General features: G+C 41.2%; 1 protein-coding gene across 1 annotated transcript in view; it reads left to right on the forward strand.

Moving 5' to 3' along the window:
- Positions 1-12770, forward strand: part of HPSE2 (heparanase 2 (inactive)) — a 530253-nt gene that overhangs the window by 383916 nt on the left and 133567 nt on the right. Inside the window, exon 7 of the mRNA XM_074339233.1 lies at positions 279-372. Coding sequence (XP_074195334.1) covers positions 279-372 — 94 coding nt within the window. The remainder of the gene's footprint in view (positions 1-278; positions 373-12770) is intronic.

The following is a 12770-nucleotide window of genomic DNA, read 5'->3' on the forward strand; positions in this document are numbered from 1 at the left end:
TATGGATTCCTGTCAATTCCTGTAGAGCAAGCAATGTAGTTTCAAGTGACAAAGGTTGAGAAAAAAATTACAATATTAGCCCACAAATGGAGGAGGAAATGAAAAAAATAAAAAGTATATTATTTATTCGAAAACTACCCAGGGTCAAACTCTTTAGGATATAAGAGCCCAAGTGCACCCTGGGTTGTTTCCTTAAGCCACAGAGGCCTCTGGCTAGAGAAGTCTGTGGAGTCTCCTGCTCAAGATTTTATCTGATTGTTATTTTATTTTTATTCCAGTTGCTACATTGATGGCCGAGTGGTCAAGGTGATGGACTTCCTGAAAACTCGCCTGTTAGACACACTCTCTGACCAGATTAGGAAAATTCAGAAAGTGAGTAAAAGTCTCCTGGGAAGAAGAGGAGTCAGTTTGGGGGTAAGGCAAGAAAAAGGTCACCAGGTCCCAGCTGGTTGTCAGCACTGTGGGAACCAGGGTAGAAAAATAGTCCAGTCCAGACTCGCATGGTCGAGAGCTCCCTCTCACAGCTGAGTGCTTGTTGTTTTTCACATTGAGAAGGGTTTGAATGTGCCATATCCAGGTTTAAAAGCTCTGTTTTAATAACAAATATTTTGTAATCAGTTGCTTCTAAATTGTGAGCTTCTTAAGGATAAGTTTGCTGTGTTATTTTCTTTTTGCAGGGGTTTATATTGGGTTAGTTTAAGAAGAATGATTACATTCATTCAGTGAAATTCCTGTCTGGGGCACTGGCAATTCTGAGCCATATTTACACTACTTCTATATGTCTTTGAATCAGCCAAGTAACGTCTTACTTTTGTATAGATCAGGAGAAAACTAATATATTAAGCAATTAATTGTATGGAGGTCTTATTAGCAAGACATCTTTGGTCAACAGTTCTCAAACTTGAGTACAATCAAAATCACCAGAGCTTCTTCATAAAGTTTCCAATCTCACTTCTTATGTTCTGATTTAGTATATTTGGAATGGGTGTTAGACATCTCTATTTTTAGTAGTTATTTGCAGAAAACTTACATAAAAGTAGCAACAGATAGGCTCCCATTAATATGAGATAAATAAATAAGTTAATGGACAAATGCTTATATAAAATTAGCTATGAAATAAAGTCCTGTTTGGAGCATTCATAGAAAAGCTCTTTTGATCGCTGTAGTGGAAGTCTGTCCCTTTTTTTGCATTCACACCAATGTCACACTCAGACTACAGACATTCCTTGGAGTCCCCTGGTTTTCAAAGCGTTTTGGCGGCTGGGAAGCCTCAGGACTTGTGGACTTTTGCCTCCATGTCTGAGCCCTCTGGGGACTAGGTGCCTTTGCCCGCACCCTGGTCTGTCACTCACTGCCTTCTACGAGGCAAAGCCTAGGAGAGCTATATGACTTGAAATATCTCTGCCAGGGTCTGTTTGACATTCATTTGGTTTTTAACCTTTAAATATTTAATATTTGCTGAGTACTTAGCAAGTACCTGGCGAAGTGCCAGGTGCTGGGATACAAAATGGAATGAGCAAGACATGGTCTCTATCCTGGAGGGACTCATACTTTTAAGGTCTAATACTTACTTTGAGCAGGATGAAAAACATTACCTAATGCAGTAGAATGTCAACCTATTGAACTCTACAGTTTTCTAAGCACATTATGCTAATCTGATATTAGGTACTGCTCTCTAAAAGGAGTGAGGAACTTCCTCTCTCTCTCTCTCTCTCTCTCTCTCTCTCTCTCTCTCTCTCTCTCTCTCTCTCTCTCTCCTGAGTGCTTACTGTTCCCACATTATTCCACGTATTTGTATACAACACTGTACAAGATAGACAAGTCCCTATATTTTTGACTTTTCTGGAAATAAGTCTAGTGACCTGATCAAAGAGTTGTTGTTGGAAGTAAAATGATTGAGTGGTCTCATGGCGCTGAGATTGAAGGTTCTAACTGTGCTCATGTAAGTATTTAAGTAGAGCAAAAACCTCTAAGTCAGAACTAAGACAAAGGTGTTGGAAATGAGGTTCTCCTCTTCCTCCCACTACCCAGCCATCGCCCTCCACCACGGCATACTCCCTTAACAATCACAGAATGTTCCAACACTGAAATAAGTCAGCTAAGCTTACCTCCTGATTGGTGCAGGCAGGGCCAAAGGAACTTAAGGACAAGGGCTCACTGTGCACAACAGATTCAGACACTTAAAAACATGTCTGATGGATGTGGCTGGGAGGGCAAAGTGTGACTGCAGGGAGGAACAGGGGAGCCTCTAAGAGAAATAACCTACATGCAGAAGGCATCCGGTAGGGTACGGCGAGAATTAGCAGGAGGGCCTGAAGCCCTTGTCTGGCTGTTGCACATAGAACACGCCCAGCAGTCCCCTCAGGCCTCAGGAACTGCTCTGGTTATATCTTGCTGTGCAATAAAGTATCCCAAAGGTCAGTGGCTTAAAACAACCATTTATTATGCCCATGGACTCTGTGGGTCAGGTATTCCCATAGGGAACTGCGGGGATGGCTTATCTTTGCTCCAGGATGTCTGGAGTTTCCACTGGAAGACTCAAAGGCTGGGACAACTCAAAGGCTGGCGACTAGATCATCAGAAGGCTTGTTGACTCATGCATCTGGCAGTTAGTTGACGTCACCTGTCGACTAGCACCTGTGTGGGACTGATAACTGGAATACCTCCGTATGAACGCTTCACGTAGCCTAGGCTTACCCCTAGGGTTCTAAAGTCAGATGCCCAAGAGAGAGCGGGGTGGGAACTGTAGCACCTTTTCTGACCTACCCTCAGAAGTCACAGTCTGTTCTTCAAAACAATCACCAAGACCGATGGAGATTTGAGGGGAAAGGAAATAAACTCTTCTTGATGAGGGAGTGACAAGATTCTGGAAGAGTGTATGGGAGCAGAACTAGTTTTGCAGTTATTTTTGGAAAATACTGTCTGCCAAAGTTCCATCCTCTCTGTTTCATTTAGTAGCCCTTCAGTCATTTCCATGACTAGTTTTCTTTTTCCAACTCTCTTACACAAAGCTCCTGCCAGATATTGCCTGAAATGGGTATCTGCTGGAGGTGTTGCTGGATCACAGATTCCCTGAGATTTGATTCATGGGATAGACCCTCCATGGGCTGCAGCAGCCTGGGCGCAGTTCTTAGGGCCTCCAGGATGAGGTTCTCTCACCACAGCCCCGGATGTGCTAGGTACTGGGCTGTCCTGTGGAGACGAGGGCTGGGACAACAGAGAAGGGTCACCAAACTTTTCCAGTTGAAAAGCTGCTTTGGCTGTTCTGAAGACCCCTGTGAGTGGAAAGGAGGTGTGGGGAATGAGAGTCAAAGGCACAGACTGGGGCCAAGTGGCCGAAATTCTTTCTCGTGAATACCCAAAACTAGTTTGGAGATGAGCCAAGTAAGATTTTAATATGTATATACTTGGAACCTTCATTCAAAAGCTAGAAATGAAATCTTTGTTTTTTCTCTACTTTGGGAAATTCAGAGAAATCCTAATGGCACTTGTCCCCTTTAGCCCCACAGTGATGGAAAAAGGACAGATTTCCCACCAAAATGGACTCATTTGGGATCAGTTAGATAAATCAGTGGTGAGGCTATTTGAATAAGAGAAAGGATACAGGGTCTGAAGTCTGGTGGCTTGGGTTGGAGTTCAGGCTTAGTCGTGTGACCTTGGGATAGTACTTAATTTCTCTGATTTTGTTTCTTTATATATGAAATGAGGATGCTAAGAATACTATCTTCCTTCACTCTTAGGAAGTTTAGGAAGGTGATGGGAGGCCCTGTTTTCTATTGAATTAATTGCTATTGAATGCTAGTTCTTATTGCTATTATTACTGTTGTTTCAGTTATTGTAGTTATTATTAATAATAATTTATGTAACTGGAGAAGCTTCATGCTACTTTTATCCTCAACTTGTTCCTTGTTTTCTTTCCTCTCTCCTCCTCCTTTGAACCCTGGAGAATATGACAGGTGATATTTTTGGCACCTGAAATGCAATGACTCGATTGCTAAAAACAGCTGTGGTTTCCAAATTTGGACTGCCACTTACAGAAGAATTCTTAGCTTTCTGAGCAGTGGGCAAATTCTTGTTATATGAAAATCTACATGATGCTTTTGGAAGCCAAACCGAGACAATGTTTGGACACCCCACTTGTTTGGATGATCCACACACCCTCTCTCTTCCTCTCGAATGAGGATAATTATCTACGAGTATACTTTGGGAGATGAGTCAAGGGAAAGAGTTGAGAATCTAACAGTACAGGCAAGAAGAGTCAGGTGGGAAAGTGAGAGATGTTTAGGATACAGTGCAGATGGTATAGTGTGGAGATCTGGGCTGACTCCAAAACAATAACATAAGAACCAAGAAGAACCACTTTGGCTTAAGTCGCTTGGACTCTATGATTTGTGTCTTCATCTCCTAGAGGAATCAGAGGAGGAAATAACACTTTTTGATATTATTTTCAGCAATTGAATAAGCACAGGGAGGAGTTGGTAAAATGCTAGTCATAAAGGAAGTATTTCCAAAAGTCCTGTCCCTGTGACTGCATTTTGAATACCAAGTAAACTGAGCAATTGGCTTCCCTAATATGTGAAAACTTCTTTCCTTTCTCCCTTCCTTCTTTCTTCCCTTCCTTCTTTCATTTGTCAACTGTTTATAACATCCTTAATATTTCCTCGACCCCTGAGGATAAAATGGTCAGCAAGACTCATGAAGTGGTGGTTGTCCTTATGGTCTAGTGGGAAAATAGTTAACGAAGCAAGTAATGGTAATAACATGCAATGATGCTTATGTTTAATAAAGATTAACTCTTTGAAGTCTCAATAAATGCGGTAATATTATGCCACTTCCTCCAAAATATCTTAGTTGCAGGATCACGGGTGTAGGTAAAGCAGAAAAATATTTGATCTTTTGAAGTAATGAATAGTTCAAAAAAGAAACTTTTTTCTTAACCACCCTTCTGGTTTACCTACTTATTTGAGCCTCTTCGTATATCAAAGGGTAAGAGGGTAAAAGAATAATAATTATCATTCAGGATCATAAAATAACTGGATGCACAATTAAAGGAAAAATGAGGGCGTCAGTGTTAACCTTCTCTAATGGAGAAAACGGGAGAATGAAAACACATGACTAGGGTAAGAACAGTAGCATCGCCACAAAAATCAGTACTTGATTGGTTGATTCATTCGTTCATTCAGCAGCGAATGCTTATTTCAATGTTCCAGTGCCCACCATAGGGCTTATCACTTGACAGCTGCTCAATAAATGTTAGAGGGAGGAAGACAGGCAGTGAGGGGAAGGTGAACGAGCAGAGTGAAACAGTGGAGGACGTGTAAAAGAAGCAAAATAATGTCTTTGTCTCATTCACATTTGGACCTGCTGTCTCTGCTATTCACGTGCAGAAGACTATAGTCTGCTGGCGATGAATAGATAGAAATTGACTTCGGCAGCCATAAATGGGCTATGCCTACATGTGGGCATCGTAGGAGATTGTGTTTAGGGGTGAAGGAAAGGTCTCTTTGTGCCTCAAAATAGCATTGCAGTCTGTTTGCCAATGCCGGATGTTTCATTTTAGAAAAATCATCTTTTATTCTACATTAGAAGGAAGACGTAAAATAGAAGTAACCCGAAAAGAGGTAAACTACACTGATTTAAAGTCAGACTGTGGTGTTAACATCAAAAGCAGGTTTTGATGGAGGGGAAGAGCAACACAGGCCAAGGAAAGACTCAGGAGAGGCAGGGAACCCCAACTACAAGCTGTCCCACTCCCAATACCTTTACCGACATCCATGGGTGATTCTCAGTTTTATGGGGCCAAAATCTCATACAAAGGGGACCTCTTTAAGAAAAAGAAACAAAACAATTTGCACATTTTAGAAAGGTATCCGACTACATGAATACATTACGAGGGTCTTGCCCAGGCCATAGGAGAGGCCTGTGAAAGTGGGGAGCTGGAAGTTTAAGTTTCATGAGCTTCCCAATAAATGAGCCTCTGTAACTGCAGTTGGCGGTTCAGCTGCAAATGGGAGACTATGACCCATGGGAAACGTTGGCTCTGCTCTTTCCTGTAGAAGACACTAATAGGGGAATCTAGCTGGAAAGGTATGTTTACCATACAAGGGTTCCAAAGTTTAGGTCATTGTCCTTCCATTAACCCTATTTTCTTAATTCTTAACACAAATAATTATAACATATACCATCAATTTAATAACAGCTGGGGGAAAAGTGTAAACAGCTGACAAGTTTCTTTTGATATTAATTATGAAAAGCATTCTGATTTCAAAACCATGAAAATGTGAAAATGCATGAACTTACAGAAATATAGTAATTCTGTTACCTTTGAGTTTACAAATGCCATGTATTGAGTGCATCATATATCACTAACCCATTGAAGAAACCAGTAATTTGCTCACGGCCACACTTGCTAAGTAGTAAACTCAGAATTCAAGCCCCAGCAGACCCATTCCACTCCAGAGCCCACATTCTTCTCTAATACACAATTCTGCATCTCCATACTTTTTAACCATTTATTTTGTAATCCATGTAATATTTATAGTCCTAACCACCCAGGATTGGGAAGACTTTTAAAGAAAAATACTGAATGTTTCTGGTGAAAGAACATCAATTTGACCCCCAAATCACTTGATATAACCTGCGGTGGGTGTCCTAGAAATGAGGGTTGAAGGAAAGTGGGTACCACAGTATGAGGTAATATCTAATATTACCACCATATTCAGTGATGGAAGAGGACATGGGTCTCCAGGGACAGATGTGCGTTCGTTCACTGGGCTCCATTTATGTTTCATGTGCACTGGCTTTTGATCCTGTTACATGCCAGGCACTGACAATGTGAAGATAATGCTCCCAGGGCACTTGGAGGAAAGGCCCTGGGAACAAATTGCTGTTTGGAGCAAAACGCTTTTTCTGAAGGAAGAGGCATATTGGGGTGACTTTCCAGTGTTGCCACATGGAAGTAGAGGCCTTCTAGGTTTGTCTTGAGTAAGATGACATTAGCTCTGCCTCTGGTGGAGCCTGTGACTGGTCGGTGGGTAGACTGTCCAGTAAGGCTGAGGGGAGGGTTGGTTACTCACAAAAAAGGGCTGGGGGAGGGAGAAACAGTGATTTATATGCGAGTAGCTGCTGTCCAATTCCTCCCTCTTCCAGCACTTATCCTCGATCATAGTCATTGCTTTGGGACTCGGTGAAACTTTGTTCCTTATATTCTTGCATATGCTCATAATTTCCTTGCCTCCGGGTGAATTTATCTTTTTGTGTGTATGTCTTATTTTAATTTTATGTTTTGTTGCAATTACATTCAATTGCTTTTCTGTGGTTTGAGATAACAAGAGCAGACAATGCAATTTTAAATCCTGAAAATGACACAGGAGCCACAAATTAAAAATTGATCTGATACCAAAAGAAAATGGGCAAATAAGGCACTCCGGAACAGGGAGATGATAAAAAGAAATTACACCGAAAAAAATTAATGGAACTGACAGGAAGTACATTAGACAGAAGAAATAAATCAAGAATGTGATGAGATATTGGAACAGCTGAGCTCAGAATAACCCTGCTTGTCTAACCTAAGAAGGACGTATTAAATATGGAGGCAGTTTAGTCGACCAGAAGCTTCTAGGTCTCCTCAAATAAGAAAATTCAGTCAGAAAGTAGACGGAGTGCTGAACTGCGATTGGAAGGATTTGGTGTTTGCTGTTACGGTTTTGAGGCTATTAATTATCTTCTATGACACTCAGCCTTTTCATCAGTAGAATATTATCTCTCTCATTTATTAACATGTTAGTGATTTCATTATCTTATTATTTCACGAGTATGTAATAAGTAAAGTAATTGCCATGCATTCCATAGGGCATGCAAAAAGGAAAAAAATGTGGCTTTCTCAAGCTGCTTATAGTATAGGAAGGAAAACATATAGGCAAACAGAAAATTACAACTCAGTATAATAATGTCAAGGTCAGAGATAGGTTCAAAGACCTTTGGGGCCCAGAGGAGTGAACAATTAATTTTCTGAGGGTTTAAGGAAAGTTTCAGAGAGGAGGTAACATGTGAATTAAGCCATGAAAAAATATCAGACAATGTGGGTGAGGAATGAGTAGGAGAGAGGGTGATCAGTACAAACCTAACAGAAGATTGTGTAGTTGACAATGGTGAGTCCATTGAGTGTTGTAAACCATAGGTGTCATGACGAGGGAGGGAAGAAGTAGTTAAATGGTGGTTACGAAGGATCTTAGATAGCAAGTTAATTAAAGCAGGTGGCATCGTATCCCATGGGTCGGTGGTTCTCACTATCATGTCACCATGTCTAGCATACTCCATGGACAAATGGATGAAATAGACCATGGGTTGTATGCAGTTACTGGCTCCATAGGGTTAATTTCCCAGTTAAGGAGACATTTCATAATTCCGGTGAATGAAAAGAATATTGCTGTGACAACTTTCAAGTTGCTCTTAGCACATCTCCTAACTAATCACACAGACTTCTCTCTTTGTCATCACGCGGTTGAGTACTGCTGGTAACGGGGAACCAACAAAGGGGAGGGACTTGTCAAGCTAACAAATGGCAGCAGTGTGGAGGATGGACTCGAGGAAGATGGACTTGGTAGGAAGACCAAGGGAGAAATGATAAGATCCAACACTCAGGAAGGGGCAGTGAGGAAGGAGTGATGGAATGATCCCCCTCCTCTTTGAATATAGTAGGTAGCTTAGAGTCAAACCACGCAAGAAGGATGGAAAGAAACACCAAAACATTATTCAACTCTCACTTGGATCCCTTATAAATATAATAAGGACCCAAGAGACAGGGGCACCGCCAAGAAGAGTTCTGTGCGTAGGTAAGGTTTAAGAAGCTTCTTGAAGTTAGTCAGCTCCTTTGAACCAATGATACAGGGGACCAGTCCTGGTTTCGTAAAGAACCACTGCTCTTTCTGAGGTCCTGGGGAAGGTTGATTTTCAAGTAGATGAGATGCTGGAATTAATGGACTCCAGCTTCTTTTGGAGGGTGGGCCTCCTGCCAGGGCTGATTAGCCCAGCGGGCCTGTCCACTGTTCCTGTTTTATTGCTTCCTTTCTCATTAAGGAAGGTGTTGGGTTTGGATAACCATAAACAACATGTCTGCTGCTACAAGGCTACCATCCCTTGCACAGCCAGTGGCTGAGACCAGGCTCTCAGGGGTCTTTTCCTAAAGACTTAGATCACAGTTTTGGAGATACAGGAAAAAGAAGCCCAGGTTTGAAAATGTGCCACATAAATGGTTATTTTTCTTCTTATCATTTTTTTCCTTTTTTAAAAAAATTCAAAATAGTAAAGAGAAAAAAAAATCCTAACCTCTCTCTTCTCGCTCACCCCTTCTCCTTCAGCACAGCCACGTCAAATAGTTCTGATGTCCTCGACTCCTGAAATGTGAGGGAAGGGAGCTGGCAGGGTTTCCCTTTGCACCACCCTGCCCCCAGAAAGCCCAAGGATTCTGAGCAGCCACTGGCCGCTTGGTGAGCTATTCCATGGGTGCCTCAGAATTCCCTTGACTATTTGGGCCCGAGGGCCGAAGTCTATTTGGGTCACAGAACTACTGAAAGGGAACCAACCACCACTCAGCTTCCCTCTGCCCTCACATCAGCGATCTCAGCATTTGTGCTTCTCCCTCCCCAGATAGTGTGTTCCTTAAAATAACCTTCATTGGCACATAATTTCTCAGCAGGAACATGCCCTTGTTTTTTCCAGTCCTGCAATTTTCTCTCTTCCAGCACAGGGAGAATCATATTTACGCAGAAAACCACAGTGTTGAACTATAGCCCTCCGTTTCTCAGAGTTTCACTTTCTAAGGGAATTTTGCAGGTGGTTCCATCTGGTTTTCCTGATTGTTTTTCTCTCCTCTTCTGCCCATTCCTATTTGCTCCCCAGTCCCAACCAGCACCCAGCCTCAGTGCCTCCCCGACATGTCACCATAATGGTCTTCTCTGTTTGGGGCAGACACACATCAAGCCTCTCGCCATGTCCCAAACAGTAAATGCTCAGAAAATCCTCGTTGATTTATACCAACTACTCCCAGGACCTTTAACCTGAATACTTCCTAGGAATCTCTTTTCCCCAGAACATTTCATATAACTGGTTTAGGTTTTGTATCAAAGTTCTACCTCTCTGTGTGTTGTTTTGTTCATGTGGCTTCTCTAGAAAAAGGCAGGAATTGCCTCTGTGCTGACAGTGGATAAATGAATTACTCTGAATGCTAATTATGTCCATGTCAATTATGTCCACATGCATTTTCAATTCTAAAAAGGCTTTTCTCTACTCTTTAGCATACATCTAGCCTATTACCTACCACCACAAATGTTGTATACAAAAGAAGAGCAACCAACCCTAATGTTAGATTGACCCGAATACAATCCCATGTGCTTTGGACAAGGAGAGATCTAGGCAATATTTGCTTTACGTTTTAAGAGCTTGCCATGTGCCATACATTTTTCCAAGCGCTTTAGAAATAGTAGGTAATTTAAATGTCAAAAAATGCTTTCTGAGATAGTATTATTATTTTAATTTTACAACTGAGGAAATGAAGGCATAGAGAGGTCATGTAACGCACTCAAGGTCATGCAGTGAGTAAACGATAGCACCAGCAGTCCAAGAAAAGTAAATGTGTGCAGTCCATACTCCCAGCCACCACTCAATAACAATTCTTAGATTGTTTCCTTCCAAATCTCCCTGCGAGTCAGAAGAGAATTCGGATGAACTGTTATTTGCACAGTGTCTGTGTCCTTCCAGAGTCCTCTGTACACAGTATTTTATAAATCCAACCATTTTCTAGAATTAAGTCCTCATTTAAATGAGCTAGACTTTGAATTTCTTTGGAAGTATAACCACCTCATACAAATTGCCACTTCACGTTGGGCATGCCACCTTCCAACTAAGTACTTATGGCAAATGTCCTCACAGGGTAAGTGGTGGAAACACATAATTATCATCTTATCTTCAATATCAGAGCATTATAATGAGCTTGATATGTCAAAAAATCCTTCTGGTGTCAAATCACACTGAATGGTGATTTGCCTTCACCAGTTCTGGGGTTACTGAATTCCATATATAAATTGTCTGGTAAGCAAAGCAGTATTTCCCTTTCCTTCTCTGAAATTTCCATTTTTCAAAATTCAAGGGTCAGACTCCAGGCTTGATATTCTGAGCTTTAAGCAAATAAGCAAATCTCTTATCTTAGATTTTTTTAAGCAAATCTCTTATCTTAGATTTTTCATTCTGTTACAGGTTTTCATTGTATGCCTTTATTTTTCCTGATCTCTAAGGTGGTTTTGCAATCAAGGTATTGTTTCCAATTCTTTAACCAGTTTAGTTGTTCTTTCTCAGGTTGTATAACTTCTTTAAAGAGTGACAGTTTCCTGTGAGCTTGTGCATTGGCAGGTTTGGAATTGTATTCACCTCTCTGGGTGACTAGAGCCCCCCAGTCTCCACTTACTCTGTGCCAGGCACTCTGCTAGGACATAAATATCAAGGTAAACAATATAGGAACCCCTGCCCTCTAAGAGCTGATAGTTCAGGGTTCCTCGGAAGTAAGCCATAGACACCTGGACTTCTTTCTAGGATCATAAATGACAGGTCAGAATCCCCCACAAAACTGTAAGTATATTTGGCATTAGTTCCTGTGAATTTATTCATCACTTTAGAGGGACTTGCATAAAGGTTCATCTGCTGCATCTATGCCGCTTCCCACTAGCTCTCAGGATCTTTCTGTGATTAGCCCAGTGTCATTTATCCTGAGCACAGCCCCGTCAGGTATTATTCCATCTCACGGATGAGGAAATTAAAGTTCAGAGTGGTCATAGAAGTAACAGAACTTTAATTTCTGTATCACTTTACAGTTTTCATGGTTTTAAAATCCTTCGTTCCTTTACTCACTGCACTCCGGATGGTCTTCTTTCGGTTCTATACACAGTCCTATTTCCACCTCAGGTCCTCTTTTTGTGCTGCTCCAGCAGATCCATCAGGGGGCTGGCTCTCTCTTCACTCAGGTCTCGACTCAGGTACTGCCTTTCAGAGGGACCTTCCCTGACCACCATGTAAAGTATCGACCCTCCCCTCCTGCTAAATCACTTTCTATCAGATTACTGTTTTATTTTCTTCCTTATTCTTATTATTTCTGTGTCTTTTGTTTGTCTACTTTTTATTTTTAGTCTCCTTCCTTTGACTAAAATGTAAGCCAATGAGAGCAGAGCCTTGTTGTGTTTCATTCACTGCTATATTCCTGCCCCTAGAACTCTGCTTGGCATATAGCAGGTGCCAATCAATATTTGTTGAGTGAATGAATAGATGCATTTGATAACGCCTTAATGTTTTTGGATGGAAACCCTTAGCCCTTTTCTAGTCCCATTTTTATATGTTCTCCACAGGTAATTTCATCTATTCCTGTGGCTTTTTCTACCACTCTCACTATTCCCCTCCAGTCCAGATCGTTGTTTCTGAGATGACCAGCTCTAACCTGTATTGGACTTTTTTTTTCTGTCTCCCATATTTGTTGTTTATGTAGTTTTAACTTGCATAATCAAAGATACTCTTGACCTTTGGAGGACAGGAGCCAACGGGACCTGCATTAGTATTACAAAATGCGAATAGATTTTAACATTTTGTATTTGGAAGAGACTTAAATTTCATCTACTCCATAGCTTCACGTGTTGATGAAGAAATTGAAATCCAAAATAATAATGAACCAAAAGTCTCACAACTAGTGTCCAAAATTTCCAGGACTCATTCCTTTTTTCATATTAGTT

This window comes from Rhinolophus sinicus, linkage group LG07, assembly GCF_036562045.2.
Source record: "Rhinolophus sinicus isolate RSC01 linkage group LG07, ASM3656204v1, whole genome shotgun sequence".
Classification (NCBI taxonomy): Eukaryota; Metazoa; Chordata; class Mammalia; order Chiroptera; family Rhinolophidae; genus Rhinolophus; species Rhinolophus sinicus.